This window comes from Prionailurus bengalensis, chromosome D3 (genome assembly GCF_016509475.1).
Source record: "Prionailurus bengalensis isolate Pbe53 chromosome D3, Fcat_Pben_1.1_paternal_pri, whole genome shotgun sequence".
Taxonomy (NCBI): Eukaryota; Metazoa; Chordata; class Mammalia; order Carnivora; family Felidae; genus Prionailurus; species Prionailurus bengalensis.
Window position 1 is genome coordinate 44,582,202 of NC_057356.1, and position 26,880 is coordinate 44,609,081.

General features: G+C 35.5%; 1 protein-coding gene and 1 long non-coding RNA gene across 3 annotated transcripts in view; one reads left to right on the top strand and one right to left on the bottom strand.

Annotated features, from left to right (window-relative positions):
• The window catches only part of MIB1 (MIB E3 ubiquitin protein ligase 1), a 128,517-nt gene that overhangs the window by 65,179 nt on the left and 36,458 nt on the right, over positions 1 to 26,880 (top strand). Inside the window, exons 11-12 of the mRNA XM_043558442.1 lie at positions 5,243 to 5,440; positions 7,508 to 7,659. Of these exons, the coding sequence (XP_043414377.1) occupies positions 5,243 to 5,440; positions 7,508 to 7,659 (350 nt within the window). The remainder of the gene's footprint in view (positions 1 to 5,242; positions 5,441 to 7,507; positions 7,660 to 26,880) is intronic.
• Positions 14,488 to 20,218, bottom strand: LOC122470631. Of its 2 annotated transcripts, none has more exons than XR_006293958.1 (4): positions 20,094 to 20,218; positions 19,372 to 19,548; positions 17,996 to 18,230; positions 14,488 to 16,091 (listed from the first exon to the last, which is right to left on the bottom strand). It is a non-coding gene; the product is annotated as an uncharacterized LOC122470631 (long non-coding RNA). The 2 variants fall into 2 exon arrangements; XR_006293959.1 differs by having other exon boundaries at positions 19,941 to 20,207.

Here is a 26,880-nt window from a genome sequence, read left to right on the forward strand (position 1 = left end):
AAACAGGATATCTATGTACAAAAGAATGAAGGTGGACCCTTACCTCAAATCATCTACAGAAATTAACTCAGTAGGTCAAAGACTTAAATGCAAAAGCTAAAAGTATAAAACTCTTAGAAGAAAACATTGGGCAAAGCTTGCAACATTGGATTTGGCAGTGATTTGTTGGCACATGCAGCAAAAGAAGAAATAGGCAAATTGGACTTCCATGAAAATTGAAAAATTCTGTGCACCAAAGGACACTATCAACCATGAAAAGGCAACCTACAGAATATGGGACAATACTGGCAAATTGTATGTTTGATAATGGGTCGATGTCCAGGATATGGAGAATACTTAAAACTTAACAACAGTAACAAAACCTGATTCAAAACTGGGCAAAGGACTTGAATAGACATTTTCCAAATAATATATATGGATGGCTCATAAGCACCTGAAAAGATGCTAAACATCACAAATCATTAGGGAAATGTAAATCAAAAGCATAATGAGATACCACCTCACAGCTAGCTAGTCAGATGGCTACTATAAAAAAAAAAAAAAAAGAAAAGAAAAAAAGCCAAACAGAAAATATGTGAGGATGTGGAGAAATTGGAACCCTTTGGGGAGGTTGGTGAGGATGTAAAATTGTATGGCTGCTGTGGAAAACAGTATGGTGATTTGTTAAAAATAGAATTACCGTATGATCCAACAATTCCATCTCTGGGTATATACCCACAATAATTGAAAGAACAGTGTTCATATCATTATTCAAAGTAGCTAAAAACTGGAAGCAACCTAAGTATTCTTGATTTATGAATGGCTAAACAAAATGTGGTATATACATACAATGGAGTATTATTTACTTAAAAAGAAAGGTAATTTTGCCTCATGCTACAATGTGGATGAACCTTGAGGACATGATGCTAAATGAAATAAGACAATTGCAAAATACAAATAGTGTATGCTTCCATTTATGTGAAGTACCTGGACTAGTCAAAAATCATAGAGACAGAAAGTAGAATAATGGTTTCCAGGGGTTGGGAAGAGGGACAATGGAGAATTATTGTGTAAAAGGTATAGTTTTAGTTTTACAAGATGAGTTCTGGAGATGGATGGTGGTGATGGGTGCATAACAATATGAATATGTTTAATATCACTGAATTTTACACTTAAAGATGGTTAAGATGATAAATTTTATGTTACTTGTATTTTACAGTAAAAAAAAATCATTTAAAAAACATGATTGTAGGGCACCTGTGTGGCTCAGTTGGTTAAGCATCTGACTCTTGGTTTCAGCTTAGGTCATGCTCTCACGGTTTGTGGGTTCAAGCCCCACATTGGGCTCTGCACTGACAGTACAAAGTCTGCTTAGGATTCTTTCTTTGCCCATCCCCTGCTCATGCTTGCTCTCTCTCGAAATGAATAAATGAACTTAAAAAAAAAAAAAAAAAAAACATGATTGTAGGGATGCCTTGGTGGGTCAGTCAATTAAGTGTCCAACTCTTGATTTTGGCTCAGGTCATGATCTCATGTTTGTGAGATTAAGCCCTGCATCAGGCTCCATGCTGAGCTTGGAGCCTGCTTAGGATCTCTCTCTTATGCCCTCTCCCCTTCTCCCCCACCACTGCCACTCTCGCTCTGCCCCTACCCCTCACATGTGCACATGCTCCGTCTCTTGAAAAAAATAAAACCAAAAAACCCATGATTGTAATTAAGGCATATTAAAGATTCAACTCTGTACCCATTTTGGTTCTTACTAGCTAGTAGGTACTGTGGTGCATCCTGGGGATAAAGATGACAAAGATACAGTTGTAGCCCAAAAGAAACTCACAGTCAAATAAGAATAATGTACTTGGAGGGGTTCCTAAGTGGTTCAGTTGGTTAAGCACCAACTCTTGGTTTCTGCTCAGATCATGATCTCATGGTTCAAGCCCTGCATCAGGCTCTATGCTGGCAGCACAGAGCCCTCTTGGGATTCTCTCTCTCTCTCTCTCTCTCTCTCTCTCTCTCTCTCTCTCTTCCTCCCCTTGCTTGCACTCTCACTCTCTCTCAAAAATAAAAATAAACATTTTAAAAATGATGTACTTGAAAACAAATAATTATACTACAGAGTGATAATAAGATTTGGTGAGAGGGGATGTTTCATAGGGGAGGGAGAGGTTGTCTGAGCTGAATTGTAAAGGGTATCTGTTCTCAAGCCAACAAGGTGAGGAATCAACGCATTGATAATCTGGGGTGAAGTATATGAACATAGGGGGTCAAATAAGTTGGTAAGTTAGAGTTTTATATGTGAAGCAATAATGGCAGCAGATGGATATGATATGGTCCACAGAAATAGGTTTTAAAAGAGGTTTGTTATTTATATAGTAGGGTTACATTAGAGTTTTAAACATAGATGTTATACTTTACAGAGGGAATTTGTGTGTGTGTGTGTGTGTGTGTGTGAGAGAGAGAGAGAGAGAGAGAGAGAGAGAGAGAGAGAGCGCGCGAGAGAGCGCAGAATAGATTGGGGTAAAATAAAGTGGAGGCAGGGTAAGCTGTGGCAATAAGTTAGGTGACTGAGAATCAAGACCTAAATTAATTCGTGGTAGGACTGGAGAAGAGAGAAGAGATCTGAATGTAAATTGAAGAGTAACAAACATAGAATTTTGTGTTTGTATATTTTGTGTCTCAGGGAGAGGAAGTAGGTGAGCATAACTTACACATACTGATTTTGTTGACCATATGGTTTGTGGTTCTGTCAGCTAACCTAGGGAATGAGAGCAGATTTTGCAAAGTTCAGAGGAAAGAGGGGGATAAGAGGGTAGAAAGACCCAAGATCAGGTTTAATTTGAGGCCCCTGCACAAATCCTTTCAGGTAGCCTTATTGAGATCAGCTGTGATCCTGTCCCTCAACATCTCATTTGGTGCCAGGATGGGAGACATAATAATGAGCTTCTATCAGGTGTATTTGGATACTACAAATGGATTCAGAAGAAAGCAACAAAACCTATTGAAGTTTTTATGCAGCTGAGGTTTTTTATTTTGAAGAAAAACAAAGTAATTGTTTTCTACTGTATATATTTTCCAGAATCTTGAAGTTTCTCTTATGTATATATCCTTTTGACATATAAGAGTTTTTAATTTTTTAGTGGGTTTTTTTTTTGTGTAAATAAATTGTTGACAGGACCTGCATAACAGTGTTTCAGTAACAGCTTTCTAACAATCATAAACATATGGTACATTTCATAAATAGTTCCTGTTTTTATTTGGCGAGTGTTAGTGGATTGATGTTATTTTTAACAGAAGAACCACTTAGATTGCCTTAAAAATTATAACAAAAAATAAATCTAAACAAATTACAGGGAAGGAAGAGCTTAAATCTAAGATTCTGAAACATAATGCTACTAGAGAGGTTTCATCTCTTTGTCTCTCTGTCTCACACACACACACACACACACACACACACACACACACACACACAAATCTAGAATTTTCTTTTGTAAAAAGCTGATTTCTGTGGGTTGCTTAAATATAATGCTCAGAGACACATGAGTTGAGTCAAATCTTTCACGTGGTAGTGTGCTAGTTCCTTTATGCTCAAGGTTGACAGGTAACAACTAGTTTGGCTTAGTTGGCATATTAGTAAGGTAGAAGTACTGCTGAGTTACAGTTTCCTACCTTTGCAAGGGAGGTTGTCAAATTGTTGTGAACCCCTATATTAGCGGTTTTACTTTTAATATCTGTCTGAGAATATTCTAAGGCTAAAAACTATTTTGAATTTAGCAACTGTTTTGAACTGTTGTTTTGTTTTTTTGTTTTTAATTTTTATTTATTAAAAAAAATTTTTTTTTAATGTTTATTTATTTTTGAGACAGAGAGAGACAGAGCATGAACGGGGGAGGGTCAGAGAGAGGGAGACACAGAATCTGAAACAGGCTCCAGGCTCTGAGCTGTCAGCACAGAGCCCGACGCGGGGCTCGAACTCACAGACCGTGAGATCATGACCTGAGCCGAAGTCGGCCGCCCAACCGACTGAGCCACCCAGGCACCCCTGTTGTTTTGTTTTTAATTTAAATCTGTGAAAAGTAGTTCAAATAATGCTGAGTACCATATGGATTTTCAAACCACTTGCTAAAACTGGACTCCATGAGAGGGAAGGACTGTGGGTTGGGAATCATTGCTCTGGAGAAAGTCTCAGAGCATGCTTACTTCTGAGTGTCAGAATTTGAGATGTCTGAAATAAAGATAGTATCCTTATAATACATATCTCCATCTGGATCGAGCAAAGTGATGGGACTTCTTTTTTAGTGTAGACTATGTATATTATCTTCATGGTACAGTATGGACATTTTTTTCCTCTTTAAAAAGTTGTTTCTTATATTTGAAAAAATAAGTAATTGGGTCTTTCTCTGCCTCTCATCTCCAGAAATATGCCTGTTATAAAAGGTAAGACTTTAGGGGTACCTGGGTGGCTCAGTCAGTTAAGCATCAACTCTTGATTTTGGCTCAGGTCATGATCTTGCCATTCATGAGATTGGGCCCCATGTGGGACTCTGTGCTGATTTAGCAGAGCTTGCTTGGGGTTCTCTCCCTCCTTCTCTCTCTGCCCCTACCCTGCTTGTGCATACCTCCCCACCCCACCCCCGCCAGATAAATAAATGATCTTAAAAAAAGGTAAGGCATACCTCCTGGATTTTTCTGAAATAATTTTGGGTTTTGGGTATGTCAAGTTATGCTGATTTGTGTGTCATTTTTTTATCTTTTCAGGTAGTACTTAAATTTTTTCTGTTCTTGAATATACAGAAGAATGTATCCTTACTAGCCAGAGATAACCAATGTTAATATATTGATATATTTCTCTCAAAGTTAATTGAGATCTCAATTTGGCATCCTGTCTTTTTTAAATTGCTCAACTAATATTTATATAATTTTTATGTCATTAAAAAGCCTTTGTAAAATTTTTTGAATGGAAAAAACGTTTATAAATGGTTGTCTCATCATTTAACATTTTCCTAATGTTGGCTTACCATCATCACTGTTAACTTCTGATAAAAGTATTGGTCCACTATATATGTGAAATAGTGTATTGATCCAGGTTCATCATTTCTGTTTGGAGTTAATCACTGTTCAAGTGACTTGCTAGTTATTTTGTTGGCTCTGTTCTTTGTAACCTTTTCTCACATTAATCTGGTTCTTGATGAATTATTATAGCTTCAGGTATTATTTTTATTTCTAAAATAATTCACTCACTAATTCAGATTTCAATGATGATGTTTAGGATAAAGATGGAGATCGAGCTGTTCACCACGCAGCTTTTGGAGATGAAGGTGCTGTTATAGAAGTACTGCACCGGGGCAGTGCTGATTTGAATGCTCGCAACAAGCGCCGACAGACACCACTTCATATTGCTGTTAATAAGGGCCATCTTCAGGTTGTGAAGACTTTATTGGACTTCGGCTGTCATCCTAGTCTCCAGGTAAAGTCTTTCATGAAGAATATTCTGCAGGCATTGCTAGGATTCTGTTAAAGCGAAGTACTAAGTTCTCTGGTAAGCATTCCTTTGTTACCAGTTCATTGTGTATGTTTGGTCATAGGAAATGATCCCAAAGGCATAGAATATGATAAAATTGGCAGCTATTCCTTCTTAGAAAAGCCTTTTTAAAGAAAGTGTCCGTAGATTAATTTTATATTGGAAGGTGAGGATGGGGACTTCTTGCAAATATATCAGCTTATGAATTGATTTAATTTTATTGATCATAACGATGAGCTTCTGCAGCTTAAGGAAGTGTAATAGGCTACATTTCATGATGCTTTATAACTATCTGAATTATTTTAATTGTAGCTGAATTTATCTTAGAGTCTTAGTCTAGTCATTAGTTCAGGAAGATTTTTTGTTTTGGAAAATATACAGGGTTTTAGGGTTAATTTACAGTAGGACCTAATTTTTGAGGCAAGAATCACCTAAGAGATGATTCCTTCCACAGTTTTAGCAACCAGATGGATTAGATTGGATAAGTGTCAGAGAAGTAATGAAGAGGAAAAACAGGAGTAATGGGACTGGAAGTTTGAGAACTGAAAGAATTGGAGATTTTGTTCAGCTAGATGGTTATCAGAGACTGATATATCTGAGGCACAGCATTTTGGAACTGACAGGGTTTGGAACTTAGACCCTCTAAGTGGATGGCAGAATTGGAGGATGGAGGAAGTAGAGAGTGTTAATCTGTTGAAGGAGAGATAATTTATACCTATTGATTTTATTTGGTCTGAAATGGGAGGCAAAGTCATCTGTTGAGAGTGAATGGCCAGTAGTAGGTATAGAAAAGGTAATTGAGAAGAGTGATAGAATATTTGGAATAGTTACTGTGGGGACCAGAAGGTATGACATAGCAGGGCCTGTAGAAGCTTATTCCAACCATGTGAAGAGCCTAGCTGAAGTTGAGTATGAATTTTTAGTGCCACTGCATCGGAGGACAGAAAGTAGACAGTTGGATTGAACTTGGGTTAGGAATCTGTTATGAGGGTACATGAGTATATGTCTGGGATTGGCCAACTTTTTCTATAAAGGGCCAGATGATAATTTAGGCTTTCATATAGTTTCTATAATGACTATCCAGTGCTCCAATTATAGCGTGAAAGCAGCCATTGATAATACATAAATGACTGTGTGTGGCCGTGTTCCAATAAAACTATTGACAAAAACAGGTGGCAGGCTGGATGTAGCAACCGTGGTACATGCCATAGGTATGACTTAACATTTATGGAACTATGAGATGAATGCGGTCTAAATTACCCATTTATGCAGATAACTGAAAATGAATAATAACTTACTGCTAAGTAAGTTCATTAATGAAAAAAGTAGTCAGCTTGAAAAAAAGAGGAAGACTGAGACTGCTAAATTTTCTTTTACATTTGTTTCTATTTTGATTAACTAACTGCTTTTCTGCCCCTTGCAAACATTTAGATTAATGATTTTCACCCATGACTACACAATATATACAGCTGGGGAGCTCTGAAAAACTACTAATGCTTGGGTCTCACTCCCAGAAATTCTGGTTTAGTTGGTCTGGAGAACAGCCTGGTATCTTTTTAAGAGCTCCCCTATAGATTCTAAATGTGCAGCCAAGATCGAGAACTACTGATTTTTAATTCATTTCTATAGGGCCCCAAGACTGGTGTAAGTTTGCTTTGAAATTTCAGGCATAACAATTACTGGTAGGAATGGGTATAGCCGGCTATTTTAAACTAATGAATTTTGAGGGCAGCTTTTTCACCTCATTACTTTTTATAATTAGCTGAATCATACTTGAACGTGATTATTTTTCCTTTTCTTTGGTAGGCTACGTGTTCATTGTGTTTAGATTGAGTATGAATTTATTTAATATAATGAGGCTCATATCTCTTGCCTGCATCTTAAAATTTAACATAGGATGTTTTGTTGATGGTTTTTGGATATGGCTTCTGTTTAGTAGTTCAGTATATATATTAGTATTACATATGATGTTTGGTTCAAGAACTGATGAAAGTCTCTTTAAATTAAAAAAAGGATTCTGAAGGTGATACCCCTCTTCATGATGCAATAAGTAAGAAACGTGATGACATCCTGGCAGTTCTTCTAGAAGCTGGAGCAGATGTTACCATTACAAACAATAATGGATTTAATGCTCTGCACCATGCAGCACTAAGAGGAAATCCCAGGTAAAAGATCTCACTTTTTACTCTAGCAGTTTAAAAATATTTTCCTAGTGCTAGTTCTTTTTTTCTGATACTGATGAGGAAATAATGACTTATTTTAGTATTTTATAAATCATTTTAAGGTCTGTAGAAATTATGTCTCCACTATTAATATTATATTATATTTTGGTTGTTAAACTAATGCAAGGACTGCCTGGGTGGCTCAAGCATTAAGCATCTGACTTTGGCTCAGATCATGATCTCACAGTTGGTGAGTTTCAGTCCCATATCGGGTGAGCTCGAGCCCTGCTTCAGGTAAAAACAGGAGGCCTGGGTGAGCCCTGCTTCTCTCTCTCTCTCTCTCTCTCTCTCTCTCTCTCGCTCGCTCTCTCGCTCTCTCGCTCTCTCGCTCTCTCGCTCTCCCTCTCTTCCCCTTCCTTCTTCCCTCTTCCTCCCCCCCTCCTCCCTTCCACCCCTTGGGGGATTCTCTCTCTCTCTCTCTCTCTTTCTCTCTGCCCCTTGCTCACTTGCACCCCCCCTTCTAAAAACAAACAAACAGAAATTAATACAAATATTATGAAATGATTACTGAAATATATATTAAGTATGGATATAAAATATCAAGAATACTTATATCTAAAGATTTAATTAAAATTTATTCCATCTTGAGAGTTATGTCTCTTTAAGATTGTTCTCAATGTGTCCTCTCATCTCCTTTTATCCATTTGCATGATTATTTTTAACATGTGGCTAGATAACTGTTAAGTACCTAACTCCATATTAATAACATAAATATATATGCTTCTGGTGAGGATATTCCCAGCTGTTGTAACAATAGTGATGGGCAGTCTGCCAAAAAAAAGTATTTGCTGGTTATAGTTTGAAAAAAAACTTCCGGGAAGTCACAGAACTCATGAAGGATCTGCACTGTCTCAGAGAATAGGAAAAAGCTTAGTTTTGCTTAATCTAGAGCTTTCTATGAATAAATTTTGGGGAACATCTTAACCACGAAAAGCATTTTAGAAAATTTGGTATTAGAGGTCCTCTGTTTATAGTTGAATTAAGCCTGCATTTCTTGACTGAGGGAGCTGTTCACTTTCAAGTTTATTTTGACACTTTAATCTATCCTAAATTCTTTTTTAAAATTGAGATATGATGGACATATAACATTTTTAGTTTCAGTTGTACAACATAATAGTTTGAAATCTGTATATATTATGAAATGATTATCACGATAAGTCTAGTTAAGATCCTTCACCACATGTGGTTACAAATGTTTTTTTCCTGTGATAAGAACTTCTAAGATTTACTCACTTAGCAACTTTGAAATACACAATACAGTATTACTAACTATATTACATCCCCATGAATTCTTATCCTTTGGTTCCATATGGTATTTTTATATTGTGTTTCCTTCTAGTTTTTGTTATTTTTTGGTTTCTTAGAATCACCACTAGAGGGTGAGCACAGAGAACAAGAGGATTTTATTGCTATTGCCTGTTGGTACTCTTAACAAGGGGTATATAATGTAGGATGAAGCAAATGACCATATTTTATATTATGTTTTGATTTTTCAAATTACGAATATTTGAACACTTTGTACTTTGGCATTGTGAAGGAGACAAAATGGTATGTTCCCTGCCTTTTAAATAGAAGATGATGATGATAGTACTTACCATAGGCAAGGCCTCCACTAAGTGGTTTACATGCATTATCTCCTTTAATCCTTTCAACAGCTTTTTGAGGCAGGTGTTAATATCATCTCTTTGTAGATAAAGAATATGAAGCTTATAAAGAGATGAAATTATTTATTCAAGATATAGTGACTAGTGGAGTAGCTAGAAGTTGAGCAAGAATCTGACTTAAGAATCATAGGTCTTACCCACCTTATGTTACTTCTGTATTATGGTCTGTATATGAGGCAAGACTGAAACACATGGACAGAGAATGATTTAACTAAGAATGTATTAATACATCACCCCCCTTCCTGCCTCTTTGCTTAGGGTTGTCATTGACTACACTGTCAATAATTCTCAACTTCAGTTCTCAAAATTCCATTTATTGTACCCAGCTTTCCAATCTATTCCATTCTTCCTATTCCCATTTTTGCTGATCTAATTAAGTACTCACCACTTTTACTTAAACTATTACAATATTTTTCTAATTGTTTTCTCTGATTTCAGTCTTATCTCTGATTGAACTTTTATCTAATTGCCAACTTACCATTCTAAAGACATAATGGCTCCCCTTCCCTGTTCCCAAATCTTCATTTGTTCCCTATTGTACATAGAATAAAATTTATATACCTTGAACTTTGCCTTCACACTCATTTGTGATGTGTCCTAAGCCTGTCTTTCTAACTTCATCTCCCACTAATTCCCCCTTTCCACCTTTCCCTTCAGCTACATTATGCTATGCCCTTTTTCTAAAATATTTTGTCTACTTTCCTCATTTATTTAAGCGTTTCCCTTAGTGAGAGTGCCCTTATCCTTTGTCTTGATCTTAAGCATCTTTTCCTTCAGAGCTCCTAGATCACATCATTGAAATTATTTTCTATTTGCCCTACACTAACTTGTTCTTTGTTCTTATTTTATTTCACTTTATGTCTATTAGTGTGGCATTTCTGTGTTTCTGTTAAAATTTTGAGCACGCCTATTCATCTGTGTATCTCCCACAGTGCTTTGACTATGATAGGGAGTTAATAAATGTTAGTCTTAATTTGACAACCATGACAGCGCTAGATATCACAAGATGTTAATATGATTAGTTACAGATTTTGTAGAGAAACTGTTAGAGGTCAAACAGAACAATTATTTCAGATTAAAATGGTTGAAAAGAGATTTTATTGAGGATATTTAGGTTATATTAAATCATAAAGTTTTTATATATATATAACTTATTGTCAAATTGGTTTCCATACAACACCCAGTGCTCATCCCAATAGGTTAAATCATAAAGTTTAAGATAAACTGAAAATTGAAGTGTTTAGGAAATGAGGGACTTTTAAGTATTTTGAATTATTTCACTCTACTGGGGGTAGGGTAGTATATTTAATAGTGCTAATAAGCCTATACAAGAAAGAGAGAGTATCCTACTTAACATTTCTTCAGTTCTTGTATAAATTTTGAGAGTTCCGCTGAAAATTTGTACAGTGACTCTTCCAACCAAATGATTGGTGTCAGGTGACATTTAATAAAAGGGAAAAAAGCCATTGTTATTCTGCAGTAAAGTGATGCTTTAGTTAAAACTACGTGACTTTTTAAATTCTTATTTCTTCAAGATATTTCATGCAGTTGTGACTCTAGATTGCCAGATAAAGAGTATGATTCCTTTTTTTTTAAGGAGGGGTCGCAGGGAGTGGAATATGGAGAGAGAGAATCTTAAGCAGGCTCCATGCCTAACACAGAACCCCACATGGGGCTCCATCTCAGGACTGTGAAATTGTGACCTAAGCTGAAATTAAGAGTCAGACATTTAACTGACAGCCACCCACGCGCCCCCCAGAGAGTGTGATTTTAATTGGACACTGAAGAGTATCAGAAGGTGACACAACTTATATATCAGTTGAAATTGCAAATTGAAATTGAAATTGCAAAAACAACTGAGGTTGTTTTGAGGCTTTTCATATCAAATTTTTTATTCTTAAAATTTGCTTTTCTTCCTTGCACTGGTCAGTGATATCAGAAGACAGATGAGCCATTTCTGGTGTACTTAGAATTTTTATCTAAAGTCTTTGGCCTTGAGGTGCCTGGGTGTTTCAGTCAGTTAAGCATCTGACTTTGGCTTAGGCCATGATCTCACGATTTGTGAGTTTGAGACCCGCATCAGGCTCTATGCTGACAGCTCAGAGCCTGGAGCCTGCTTCAGATTCTGTGTCTCCCTCTTTCTGTCTCAAAACAAACATTAAAAAAGAAATCTTAAAAGTCTTTGGCCTTTACATTTATTTGAGGAAACCAGATTATAGTAAATTATTATTTCCAGAACCTGATGAAATTAGCATTTTTGAATAAAATATTAGATGTGATTAGCATGTGTCAACATTCCCCCTTTCTTGTGTTTTATAATTTATATATATTGATGAATCTCTTACTTTGAATTATAACATTTTTTTCTTTGTGATCTTTGTTTTATATTATAATTATACTTCTTCGTATACTTGGCTTAATTGTTGGATTTCATGTATAGTCAATTTTAATTGCAACGGATGGTACTTTAGTTAGTATAATTCTTAGCTAATTCTGAGGTTTTTCTTTTACTAGTATATATTAGTTCTACAGTAAAATATTTACATCATTGTGAATGTAGCCTGATACCAGCACAAATAATTATTTCAATTTATTATGGTTAATAATATGGAAAAGTTTTCAAAATTTATATGTGCGTGTATATACATGTGGGATTTAAGTAGCATTCTATTCCTTAGCTTTGCCTTTAGTAAGCAGTAATAATTTTTCAGCAATTAGCTAATAATATAGTAGAGTTAATTATTGGTAGTGCTTTTTAAAAATAAAGTGTGATATTCCTGGTTATCAAAAATATGTCTAGATGTCATATATTTTGGAGAATACAAAATCTGGATTTCAAAGTTTCAGATCAATGTAGATTCTAGATTTCAAAGCTAATCTTGATGTTTCCTCATGATGTAACAGTAACTGAAATAAAGACATTAAGAGAGTTATAAAGCCATTTGTTTTCTTTCACAGTTGTGGGAGACCATATAAGTTTTTACTCTGAGACACTGAATATTATAGTATCATGGTTTATAAAATTTGGAGCAGTGTAGAATAGCAGTTCCAATGTGTCTTTTTTTTTTTTTTTAATAAATTTTTTTTTTTCAACGTTTATTTATTTTTGGGACAGAGAGAGACAGAGCATGAACGGGGGAGGGGCAGAGAGAGAGGGAGACACAGAATCGGAAACAGGCTCCAGGCTCTGAGCCCTCAGCCCTCAGCCCAGAGCCCGACGCGGGGCTCAAACTCACGGACCGTGAGATCGTGACCTGGCTGAAGTCGGACGCCCAACCGACTGCGCCACTCAGGCGCCCCCCAATGTGTCTTAATATAGTATTTTTTTTATTTCAGGAATTTTAACTAAAAACAATGCTGCGTTTTTATTTTTGATTATTATAGAGATAGTTTCCATAGAGTTTAGCCATATTATCTTTTCTTATATACAGGTGAAATTTCAGATTTAAATGAAGAGCAGAAATCATTTCTGTTGTTGAAAATGAAAACTAAATTTCTTTGAATTAGTATTAATCAGCACGTTACTTAGGTACTTTCTGTGAATTGTTGCATTTTTAGCTTCCTTTAAGTTTTTAGAGCCCCTTCTCAGGCATGAGAATAAATTAGCAATATTCTCTGCAGAGCTGGCCAAAAACCAGCCAAGTGTTTTGGAGATACTGATACCAGATTGATATTTTGGAGGCACTGTTAATAGTATTATGAGGTTACCTTACATAGTGTTATTTACACATTTTTCTTTAATATAAATTGAGTGTGAGAAATAACAGTAAAATATAAATGGACCACATGATGTAATAATCTTGTGTTTTCAGGTTAGTGCTAAGATAATTTCACAGGCATTTCTTACTGCTTATTCTAACAAAGGCACATACTAAAGCTTACTGAATATGTGAACAACTCGTAATTTTCCCTCTAGAATATTATGATGCCTTCATTTAACTTTTTAAATTCTGAAATCAGGTGTGATAAATGAGTGATATTGTGTTGAATATATAAAGATTTGATAATCCAATCCATATCTTTGTGTTGAATATTTTTCTTTTTTAATAAAATTTGAATATTCTGGGTGCTATATAAAATGTAGCTGAGAGTATTATTAAATGAGACTATACTTATAGTGTGTCCATTTTCTCTTATATGTGCTATGCATCCAGTCTCAAACACTGTGTGCCTTGTAATACATAAATATATTTAATTGAATTGAAATGTGATTGATATGAGCAGGAAGGCCTAATAACTTGAATGAAGTGATAAAATTTATATTTATATATATATTTACAGACACACACACACTTTGCCTCCATTCTTTTAAGGGATGGTCTTCACTTTGAAATAGTGGAGTAGTCTCTTGAGGATTGTGTGAACATGTAGAGTTTTAAACTACTACTTGGACATCAGTAACCCTTGATTAACTCCTGAAATGTTTGTTTCCATGTATTAAGGAGCATGACATTATCTATGGTTGTATTGTGGTCAGTAAGAAAAACAAAGAGATGTTGGATAACTTGTCATTTTTCTCTTCATTTTCTCTCCACTGAGAGAGGGAGGCTTGTATGTGTATTTTTTTGTGAAGGACAAAGAAGAAGAGTGAGGAGAGTCATAAGATGTTATTATTAGAAGAGATCCTCATTTTACAACTAAGGAAACCAGTATGTAGAGTTGGAATATCTACACAGTAAAAAGACATGATACTTGGCATTTTCTTTCTTTTCTGAGGGTTAAAAACATCTGTTTTGGGGTTGGAGGAGCTAGATACTGTTTCAGTCTCTGCACAAGATATTCTGCAGTATCATCTCCTTTTTCACCTAACTGAACAATATTCAGGTGAATAGCAGTAAAATTAAATGCTAATCCTATGGAAGATAGTGACCCAACATTTCTAGAGTATTATTATATTTAATGTTATATTTTTCTTTAATTTAGAATATGTGCATGTCCATGAGAACCACACTGTAGTGTCCCATTATAGTTTCAGTTAGGTTTTGAGTGACCTTCCCAATTCTTTTCTTCCTTTGAAGGAAGTTTCATTTCTTTTATCATGAAGCATAGGCTACATTTCATTACCGTTTCTTTTCTGAAGGATAAGAAATTTGACACCAAGAGAGGATAAATAAGTAAAATTATTTTATTTGCAATCCTTAAGTTGTCCACACATTTTTCATAAAACATTTTATAAACATTGTTAACCACTATGGTTCTTCCAAGGGGAATTAACAGTAACAAATTATTTGATTGAAACCACAATCCAAATAATGTAAATAAGCTGAAATTCATTTACATGTGATTGATATTTATCAGTGAAACGTTGGCTGTCCTGTAGTAATCAATGCATAGCTACAGCTGGTTGAAGGGGACCAAATCCATTGAAGAGGCGATTTGGTTCCATTTTACCAGCTCTAGCAAAGCATTGCAGTGTTGCTAGTTTGGGATACAAAACAGCAGAGCTGTTTTTTATTTGTATAATTATGGTTATGGACGTTCTACAAATGTTACAGATTCTCCTATCAGTAGTAGTTCAGTCATTACATGTAAACTTTTCTATTTTGAAGGCACTTTTCCTACTTCCTACTCGAATGGAACAGATGTTTTTGCCCTTTCATGTTTTGTTGATGTATTAAGGGATTATCAGTGTACACCTTTGTGTAATTCTTAAGTGTGGACAATAACCTGTTTTTAAAACCAACAGCATTTAAAGGAACAAATAGACCTTGATGTATTTCAGAGTACTATTTTCTGTTTGTAGGCACTGAACCAAGTGAATAAGCTAATAGGGAAGAGCACTAAAGTCATACCTTTCTACTGTGGCTCCTTCAGTATTATACTTGAGGACTAATAGCAAGTTGCTGACAGGGAAGGGATGGAGGAATATGAGTGGCCTTAAGAAAGTACCTCTGCCCTTTGGTTTATAAATAGATCCCATGTGTATTCACTGTATTGCTTGGACTTGTGTTGAAAGGCACTACCATGCATGCCAGCTTTTTTCTTTGTTTTTGCTTATGTAGTGTTACTAATCCTAGGTTAGTAATGTAACCCTTTTCAAGTCTGTTTCCCCTGCGGAATTCTCTATCATTTTGCGTACAGATTGCCTAGTTACTTCCATTATCAGCTTAATAATACATTGACTTTTGGTGTACAGCTATAATCAGTGAACTTGAATATTAAAATCAGGTAAGTAATACTTTAAAAGTCAGTAGAGCAGATTTTTGCTATAATGTGATTTCAGTGTTGCATTTCAGAATCAGGGAGGGGAGATCCTCTGAAATATACTTGCAAAAATAAAAGTTTGAGAAATTATAGTTGGCCTATAAAGTAATGAGTTAAGTACTTTCAGTGAAATGCAGAGTAAAGAAACAGTTAATGTTTTGAACTAAACTGGGAGAAGGTCAACACTAATTCAGGCAATATTTAAACAATTCTCATATTACGTATATTGTGCATCTGTTGGTTGTTAAGTATCATGCTGCTGGTGAAATTAATGTAACTACGACTCTTTCCATTTATTCTAATAGAAATGAAACAGGTGTTAAATTGCGTAGACTTAAGTGCTGAAGATAGCAATAAAACTGACTTCTATTTTTACTGGTTATATGGGAGCTGGTTAGCAGATCCAGTTGCTCAAGTGTGCTTTTGGATGGCAGTGCAGTTTCATATACTGGCCATATCGGGGCAAGGAGAGGCCATGGCATTTGATAATGTCAGCATCTGTTATCCCTGTCAGAGAGACAGTTGAAATGTTTGAGTTACACCAGTGTCAGCAGATGCCCAGAGTTTACTATGTACTCAGTTAAAAATGAACAGCTGATCTAAGTGATGGATGTGACATTTTAGAGTGATTGAAAATACTCTTAGATATGTTAAGTTAAACTTGTAAGCACTAGAATCAGTATATAATCATACTTTTTAAAGTGAGTAACAGGTGCTGTCATTTTTTTCCTAAGGATTACGTACTCTTAATATTATAGCAATGAGAGTCTTAGTCACTGGGCTGTTTCAAAATAATTATTAAAAACTTGTATACCTATAGAATAATGAATATTATCGTTCATTATAAAGCATGAGTATAGTAATACCCTTTGAATAGTTTTATAGAGGAACCTGTATTTTTGACATACATATTTTCAGTAGTTAACTGTAGTTAACTGTAGTTAAAACCTCATAGCCATTTCTGTTCAACTTGTGACATGTATAAATTTTAAACATCATTTTGCTTTTCATATGTGTCTGAAATTATAACTTTTAGTAAGAAATGATTAGAATACATGAATATAAATATTAGGGTTTTTTTTCTAAGTCTATCATAGTAGCTTGAAACAGGTACTGCTTATAAAGTATTGCCAGCAGCTTTATGATTTTTATTAATAGTTGTATAAAATAAATTTTGTGTAAAATATGAAAAAAGTGTTTTGATATCTCCAACATAGTATAAATAGTGGGCCTATCATGTTGGTAAAAATTGAATTGCGGTTGCATAGTACCAGTAAAAGATGATTATTCTGTGTAAATTGATTTCTTAACTATAGTGTTTTCATTTGCTTTGGAGAAAGCAAGTTCAAGGATAGTATAGATAATAAGTTAATTTCTTTTAAATATTTGGCAATCTATTACCAGTTTGCCCTGTTAACTTACAACTGTGGCCCAGAATATGTCATTTTTCCTGCATAAATTTCATATTTTAATTTATTCTAAGTAATAATTTAGCATTTAAAGTGAAGACTGGGTTAAGGACCTGATTAACTTGGTGATTAACACCACCACTTTTTTTTTTTTTTTGAGAGTAGAATGTGTTACTTAAAAGATAGTCTTTTAGAATTATGACTGTGTAGTTTTAAAAAGAGAAAGCCTAAAATAACAAAACTTGCTTCAGAAATTCCTCTAATATTAGCAGACTATAAATTAATCAAAATATGAAGAGCAGTTGTTGAAATGTAATGGAGTTAAGCTTTTGTCATATCTTATTTTTCTTAACAAATCAGTTGATCCTACTAATGTGATATGATATACTTCAGTTAAGGTCGAATTGTGGAGACAGAAACTGGGTCATGTGTATGTATCCCTCATTCATTTTGCTAGTAATACTGGTTTCTTTTCTGTATTCAAATGTTAATCATGTGCATACTTAATTTAAAAATGTAAAAGGTAGTATATTTTAAACTTAAAAGATTTAAAAGGAGTTTTGTGATAATTTAAAATCTCCTTCAAACTTTTTTCTTCACAAAATAGAAATCTTAGCAGCATTTTGTTTCCATCTAAAAGTAGTAGGTACATTTTTATGGTGTTAGTATTGTCAAAGGTCATCTCTTTGATACTAGGTTAATTTACCGTATGAAGGTCATTCACATAGAAAGAAGCAAAGGCTTCTTTTAGCTGCAGTTTAGTTCCCTCTTGGCAGTTTATTGCCTACCAAAAATACATACTTCTTTACATTCCATAGCATTGTATGTTCATATGGGTACATAAAGAAGTATGTACTCTGAGTAGGTTTCACTAAATTGTTAGCTGTAAAAACATGAAATGTTTTATTTTCCCATTTGTTAGTAAAACATTGAGCTTACTGATACAGAGCAATAATAGATCATTTGCAGAGACTATCAAAGACTAAACTATAACAGATTTACCTGAATCATAGCATTAGTGCCTTTTATGGTTCCTTGTTCTTGGTAGACATAGACATGTCTAAACACTAACCAGTTATCTGTTGAACTTTGTCCTGGTCTGGTTGTTTTTGCCAGAGATTCAAAGAATCAGTGGAGTTTTTACAGAGTATACTTCAGAAATTGGGAAGATCAGCCTAATGTTTCTTCATAGTCTTCAGAGAGAATTTCTTCTTATTTTGTAGTTTGCTTCTAGATCCTACAAGTAGATAGTAATGAATTCAGTGCAAATTCTTTTACAAACTGGATATTACAAACTAGATACTATTGAAACTTAACCAGTTAACCAATTAGTACTTCTTCTGATTGACTCTAAAGTTGAAAGAATAGGGAGAAAACTAGAACTTTTTAGAGTGTGAATGAACTGAATTTTTAAAGGTGATGAATTTTTTGTTAGTTTTTTTTAAAGGTCACAGATAAGAATTCTTGATTATTTGAAAACTTCTTTGTCATTCCTTTGTTAGTTACTTCCCTGAATTTTGCGTTTTGGTGCTTTGAGTTGAATACCCATTCGAATAGATGTATAAATATCTAATTTTGATGAGTTTGGTTCTTTTGATTCTTCAATTTTTTTTAATATAAAGGAAAACTACCAGAACAGTCAACTTTTCTAAAGTCTCACTTTTAAAAGAACTGAAAGGTTTTTAGTGCTTAGCCTGTGAGCACTTGGGTTTGAGCTTCATCATTTAGCTTAAAAAGACATTATGGTTGGTAAGTCGCTTTTAATTATTGTGGTATTAAAAGGTTAATTTAAAAGAACACCGTAAGAAATGTTCATATTTGGGGAATGCAGGGAAAACAGAATTTCTGCAGCCTGTGATAAAGAGCGAGTGCAGCTCCTGGAGAGCACGTCAGAGCACAGCAGTAAATGGCCCTGCTCCATAGCAGTTTCAGCAACGCAGCAGTAGAATTTACCATGCACGGTCTGATTTATTTTTGTGACCAACCCAAAGTGAGCATTAAAAACTATTTTGTGATCTACCAAGTCTCTTGGTTCACTAAACCTTGAAATAGTTAGTAGTTTTTAAAGGGTAGCCTACTTTGCAAGCAGGATTTACTAAGGATGCAAAATCATCGTTTAATCTGAAACAAGAAAGACTCAATCTTTAGTAATGTAGGTGATAGTAATGGATTTGTACATTTTTGAGATAAAGAATTATCTGTCAAGATATTTGAACAACATTTCTTTTTATACTGCATAAACTATCTACTTGAACTGTGAAGTTAGGCAATGCCCAGATAGAATTTAACAATAGAAACATGTATTGAGCCAATAATAGGTAAGCATGCAGAAAGTCATAAGCATCCTTAAAAGTGCAGACCTCATCATGCTCTGTTACCTGGTAAGCTTAGTGCCATGCAGCATTTGCAGGAGGAAGAGAGATGGTGACCTAAAGAGTCACATCAGCAGCAGCCATTTCATCTTGATTGTTCCTTCACTCTGTTCGCTGATTCAGCACTTCTTTTCATGAGCCGAGAGAAGTAAGGGGGCTGTATCAGTGAATGCAGAACCTCACCTTTTAAGATACATTTGAAAAACAAATGAATGAACAAACAAAAAAATAAGCTGTCTTTTTCCTCTCCCTTGCCTTTACCTTAAAAAAAAAAAAACAAAACTGCAATAAAATCGAATCACAGTTGGCCATTTGATTTGCAATGTCATATTACCAGTATTGCACAGATAGGAGTACCTTGTATCTGCTGTACAGAAAGTTAAGCAACCAAGCAAGGTTGCTGTAACGGCCAAGAAAATGAACCTCGCTTATTTTTCAGATGAAATGCTTCAGAAGAGGGGAGAAAGTTGCAGAAGAAGTTAATTTTATAATCTAAAAAAGACAAAAAACCAAAACCAAAACACACCTCACTCCCCCCAAGTAACTAAACATTCACCCTATTTTCCTTTGCCCACCAGAATACATTGGGTTCTTCTGACTTCGCAGGAAATATTCTGTATCTTTCTTGCTGTGAAGTTTTTTGTTTGTTTGTTTGTTTTTTGTTTTTGTTTTTTGTTTTTTTGGTTTTTAGTTTCCAAGATTAATTGGTAGATCTGTATTGAAGCCACCTTGTCATATCCAGAGGTCAAGTCTGCAAGCAAGGTCAGGACTTCCACATGGTCACTACAGAGGTTAACTTATATTCTTCCCTCAGTGGCCACGGGCTAAACTGTTACAGCTTTATAGGCAGCTAAGCATTTGAAACATGCACTCCCAGGCAAACAGGCTCTCTTGTGCCTCTCTCTTCCCTGACCATATTTAGTCAACCATAGCGAAAAATAGTCTCTCAGCTGTCGATTGTCGATCCAAAAGCTGAGGAAGCCTCTATCTTGCTTTCTGCCTATTGATTGTTCATCCTGCGGTCCAAACACTGCTTTGCCATTTGTTCTGCTTTTTTTTTTTTTTTTTTTTTTTAAGCACTGCCAAATAAAGCGGTCTCTCATGTTTCTACTTACATTTCCCAGATTTTCACTGAGCTTGCGCTGAGTCTAGGAAAGCCTGATGCGGCTGTCACTATACTTAGAAGCACTGAAGAGAAAAAAGGAAAGAGGAAAAATATTACTCTGGCTAGTTGCAAGACACTCTTTAGACAGATCTGGAACAAGTAAAATCCCTCTGCTGCCAAAATATATTTCATAACCTAATTTTTTGTTGGTAAAAAATATTGTGGAAGATGATATTTTACATAACTAAAGGCCTAAAGAGATTTTGCAGGGTTATCTTTAGAGCTAGTTGTTGCTACACATGCTTTTTACATTTAATGAATAATATTTGAATGGAAAATATGTAGAAATGGTAAGTAGAACTTACATATTAAAGGTGGAGAGAGATTATTAAGGAAGAAAAGAGTAGTGTGTAAAAGAAATCTTGGAAAAATGCTACTTAAAACTTTTAATTCAGTGTCAATTTTAGTTAATTTTTTGTAGTGCTTAGATGAGAAATAGTCTGGAATGTTTTTGAGTTATTGTGTACTTTTATATTGAAATTATATTTACCTATAGAACTATTAAAATGCATTTTATTAATTCTATCTCATTTTCAAATGTGAAGTGGTTTTTTTCCCCCCTCCTGTCGACGTTGCCATTCCTCTAAAATTTCCTGAAATAACATTTAGGCATGATCATTTCTACATATCAGAGATTATAAAATAGTCATTAACCTAATCTGTAATATTGCCGCACAGTGTATGCTTCAAAGGAAAAGTACTTTTGCTCTAAATTTTAATGGCATATTCACAATAAATTATAATGTTGAAATTTATTTTTTTAACCAAGGAGGGAAAAAATATTATACATCAAATCTAATGAACTTGTAGAGATATAATTTAAGATTTTACAAACCTAAAAATGCCCAAGAGAAACCTTGTTCTTCCCTAAACAAAACCTATATCTTATTCCTAATTATTGTTAAGTATTTATTCAGTTAAGAATCAAGAAAAACTATTACCAGTTTTTTAAGCTCGTCCTCCTACAAGGAAATTTTGTTCTTGACATTCTTTTTGTCTTTAGCATTTAATACCTTAGCAGGTGAATTATTTTGGATGGCTATTTTAAAATAGTGACATTTTTTTCCCACTTCCCCTCCCCCATGGTATTCTGTTAAAAGTTACAGAGAGGGAAGGATGCAAACCATAAGAGACTCTTAACTGAGAATAAACGGAGGGCTGATGGGGGGTGGGAGGGAGGGGAAAGTGGGTGATGGGCATGGAGGAGGGCACCTGTTGGGATGAGCACTGGGTATGGTATGGAAACCAATTTGACAATAAATTTCATATTAAAAAAATAAAAATAAAATAGTGACATTAAGAATGCTTCTGTAGACATTTGGTAATTTTAAAGTCAGTTTTTGTAGATATTGGAATACTTTTACACATCTTGAGAGAAGATGATATACGTGTCTCAGTTTAAGATAGGTTAATTTTCAGGTTTCTAAATTGCCTCATTTTTTTCTAACCATTTTGTAGCAGTGAAAGCTTTTTTTTTTTTTTTTTTTTAAGCAAACACCTGTAGTGCTGGGAACTCTTCTAACCCCTTTCAAATTATCCTAACAACTTCTTTGAGACAGGATTTGTGATTTTTCTCACACTTTATACATGAGGAAACTGAGGCATAGAAGTTAAGTAACCTACTTAAGTCATCATCCATTCAGCTTGCTAGTGCCAGAATTTGAACCCAGATAGTTTGGCTTCAAACTTTGAGCTCTTTACCACCATGCCATGCTGTTGCTCTGATTTGTAATCATGAAATAATTCCTAATGAATTACCACTTTTGGGGACTTGAGAGTATACCCAAAATTTAATAGGCTACTAATATCCTTGTCTCTGTTATATTCAGAAAATGATTATTCATTTGATTGTTTCTTCCGTTCCATTCAACAAAACTTTGAGCTCCTTACATTAGACATACAAAGGAGATAAAAAGCTAAGTAAAACGGGTTTCCCTGGCTTAAAACATAGAAGGAGAAATAACTGGTCACTTAAGAGATAATTTTGGTTGTGTTTAATGATTGAGTACTTAGCTATACAACTCTTATGCAGCCTGCATTGTTACATATCTCTTTCTCATTTTGAGCTAAATTTTACTACAGTACCAAATTCCTGCTTAATGAAATTAAGTTAAATTAATGAAGCTTTTAATTGTGGCATACATAAAATAAGAGTTTGTGGGGAAAAAATAAAAGCCCACCCCCCCAAAATAATTGAAAACATCTAAGTAATGTCTATTCACTGTAGTTCTTTCCTCTACTTACAGCTAGATAAAAGAAAATAAAAACCAGCGATACTAATTTTTTAAAGTGATTCCCATGGGTAGCATTTTGGTATATATCCTCCTAGGTTTCTTGTCTGCATCCATTCAGATAGGGATGGGTAATGAACAAAAATATGTTTAGAATGTCACGTACTAATCTGCTTTTAGTTCGCCCTGAAGAACTTCTGCTGGGGATCAATTTTTAGTAGGTTCCTTTTATGAATTCTGGACCAACTGGTTTTATTATTTGAGGAGTTGTTCATTAACTTAGCATTTATTGAACACCTAGTATGTGCTATAGTGCTACTCTAATGTCTTTTTACATTAAATAATATTAACATGTAAAGCCTCCATAGGTTAGCTACTTTTGTTTGTTTGGAAAAATGTTCGCCTATCTCTGAAGAAAGATTGTAAGGCATGGCAGGCCCTAAAAATGGACCCAGTGCCATTTGACTGCTACATACCAATGTGGACAGCTGCTTGTCCCCTCTACTTCTTAGAACTCATTTGTTCATCATTCAGCAAACGTTTGAGTATTACCATGTGCCAGGGATTATGCTAGGCACCGCTATTAGTTGTTCCGGAACTTAATGCTTCTTTGGCACTATTCACAAATGCCTGCTTAACTGGTCGTAAGACCTTATCTTTAAACCATCCATGTCCTTAACCTCTTGGAAAACAACCAGATTGAGAAGTAAAGAAGAGTGTTTGGGCATCAGGAAAAATACCTCCAAATCTCATATACTGTGCTCCACAGGTGAGAGTCTGTTGACTCAATAAAATTATTTTTTTAAGTTTGTTTATTTATCTGCGGGCGGTGGCAGAGAGAGGAGAGAGAGAATCAGCACGGAGCCTGACATGGGGCTCGAACTCCCCAACCATGAGATCATGACCTGAGCTGAAACCGAGAACCTGGATGCTTAACTGACTGAACCACCCAGGTGCCCCAATAAAATTACTGATGGATTGAACTGGTAACACCCTTATCTCTGCCGCTCTGTGGACCTCAGTGATTGTAGTGTAAGTCTCCTCTTCATTAACTACAGTGCTGCAGGGGACACCTGCAGTGGCCTTCCTGGCTGTATTGTAGGCTCCTCAGATTGTCCACCCCACTTAAGTGGGACTAATTAACAGAGAATGGGTTTGTTCTGAAGTGAAAACTGTTCTCTGAAAGTCTAAATTTTGCATTTTAATACTAGGATTTGATTTACTTTGTAGAATGTGATCTAGAAGGGACTGGAATCTTTTTTGGCACTTTTAACTTCTTTTGTTCTCACAGTTCAGTTATACATTTTGTACTGAGAGAAAAAAGCAAAAAGACACAAGGGAGTGAGGGAGGAGAGAGAGGCAGTAGGCTTTCAAGAATACGTATCTCTTTCTGTTTGAGTACCACGCTACTCTTCTGAGCCATTGGCTCTTATTTCTTAGAGACTTCAGCTTTCTCCAGTTCTTTCACTGAGGAAGTGCAAGCCTGGGAGAACAAGTTAGTGATGGTTCCATCTCAGTGGATAGCTTATGCCCAGAGAAGGGACTGCTCCTCTTTCCCTTTCTCTCCTTTGAGTTTTTGGAAGTATAATATGGGAAGGTACTTCTGAAACAGGAATACAAGTCAGTGGGAAACATGGTGTCATAAGAACCATCTTCTCAAGGAGATCTAGTCAATAATGTGACTTGAAAAAAAATAAACCTCATTAGGGGCACCTGGGTAGCTCAGTTAGTTAAGCGTCTGACTTTGGCTCAGGTCATGATCTCACAGTTTGTGAGTTTGAGCCCACTTCGGGCTCTGTGCTGACAGTTCAAAGCCTGGAGCCTGCTTGGAATTCTGTGTCTCCCTCTCTCTCTGCCCCTCCCTTGCTTGCACTCTGTCTCTCTCTTAAAAATAAACATTAAAGGGGCGCCTGGGTGGCGCAGTCGGTTAAGCGTCCGACTTCAGCCAGGTCACGATCTCACGGTCTGTGAGTTCGAGCCCCGCGTCGGGCTCTGGGCTGATGGCTCAGAGCCTGGAGCCTGTTTCCGATTCTGTGTCTCCCTCTCTCTCTGCCCCTCCCCGTTCGTGCTCTGTCTCTCTCTGTCCCAAAAATAAAAATAAACGTTGAAAAAAAAATTTTTTAAAAAAATAAACATTAAAAACAAACAAACCAAAAAAACCTTGATGAGATTAGCATAAACCACACCTTGGAATGCAGAACTTACTGTCGTATTTATATATATTGACTATAAGAACTAAGGTAGAAAATACAAAATATTTTAATATAGTAAGCCTAAATATTATTTTAGTGTTTTGACTTTTTAAAATCAAACTAATGTATATGTGTAGTTAAGTCAAATACTACTACAAAGCTTATAATGAAAGGGAACTGTGTTCTGCTTTATCCTTCATCCCTTTGTCTATGCCCCACCCAATAACTTCCAGCTTATCCTGCAGTTTTCTTTTTTTTTCTTTTTTTCTTTTTTTTAATGTTTAATTTTGAGAGAGACAGAGCGTGAATGGGGGAGGGGCAGAGAGAGGGAGACACAGAATCGGAAGCAGGCTCCAGGCTCTGAGCTGCCAGCGCAGAGTCCGACGCCGGACTCGAACCCACAAACCATGAGATCATGACCTGAACCGAAGTCGGACGCTCAACCAGCTGAGCCACCCAGGCGCCCCTATCCTGTAGTTTTCTTAAATTATCAATTGTAGACATTGTCTGCTGATTTCATGTCATGGAAAAAGAAGATTTAAAACTCTTGACATTGTCTATTATCCTCATGTCTCTCAACATAGTCCTATCACAACTTTTGTTTAAATCAGTAAGTGTTTACATTATCTTATGATTACATATTGTTTTTAATAAAATTTTTCCCCCCACGTTATACTTGTATCTTCTTAACTCTAGAAAAGAATTCTAAAACCTTTTAAATTCTGTTTCTCACATGGTCATGTGTGTAGCATACTAGATGTTTGGTATTAGCATCATGATTATGCCAGATCTAAACATTCAGTAGTATAATGTGGTACCAGTACTTTTCCCAGGTAAGAATCTGAGTCAAAGTTACATAATATCTGTTTTTTTTTTAAGAGTTTGTTTTTAAGTAATTTCTATACCCAATGTGGGGCTCGAACTCACAACCCTGAGATCAAGAGTCACATACTCTACCAATTGAGCCAGCCAGGTGCCCCAGTATATAGTATCTTATTTTATTTTATTTTTTTCTGGTTTATTTATTTATTTATTTATTTATTTCAGTATATGAAATTTATTGTCAAATTGGTTTCCATACAACACCCAGTGCTCATCCCAAAAGGTGCCCTCCTCAATACCCATCACCCACCCAGCCTCCCCTCCCTCCCACCCCTCCTCCCTCCCACTCCCCATCAACCCTCAGTTTGTTCTCAGTTTTTAAGAGTCCCTTATGCTTTGGCTCTCTCCCACTCTAACCTCTTTTTTTTTTTTTTTCCTTCCCCTCCCCCATGGGTTTCTGCCAAGTTTCTCAGGATCCACATAAGAGTGAAAACATATGGTATCTGTCTTTCTCTGTATGGCTTATTTCACTTAGCATAACACTCTCCAGTTCCATCCATGTTGCTGCAAAGGGCCATATTTCATTCTTTCTCATTGCCACGTAATACTCCATTGTGTATATAAACCACAATTTCTTTATCTATTCATCACTTGATGGACATTTAGGCTCTTTTCATAATTTGGCTATTGTTGAGAGTTGTAGTATCTTATTTTAATCCACCAAATCAGGAAGGTTGGATTATTTATTTATTTATTTATTTATTTATTTATTTATTTATTTATGTTTAATGTTTATTTATTTATTTAGAGAAAGCACAAGCAGGGGAGGGGCAGAGAGAGAGGGAAACAGAATCCCAAGAAGGCTCTGAGCTGTCTGCACAAAGCCCCGATGCAGGGCTCGAATTCATGAATTGTGGGATCATGACTTGAACCGAAATCAAGAGTTGGATGCTTAGCCAACTGAGCCACCCAGGCACCCCCGTAATCCTTACAGTTACTGTAAACAAATGACAGCAGGAAACCTTAGCTTTGTATGAGGTTTGTGAGTGGGATTTAGGGGTTTGTAGACTCTCTCAAAATTGTAGGTAGATAGATGTATATATGT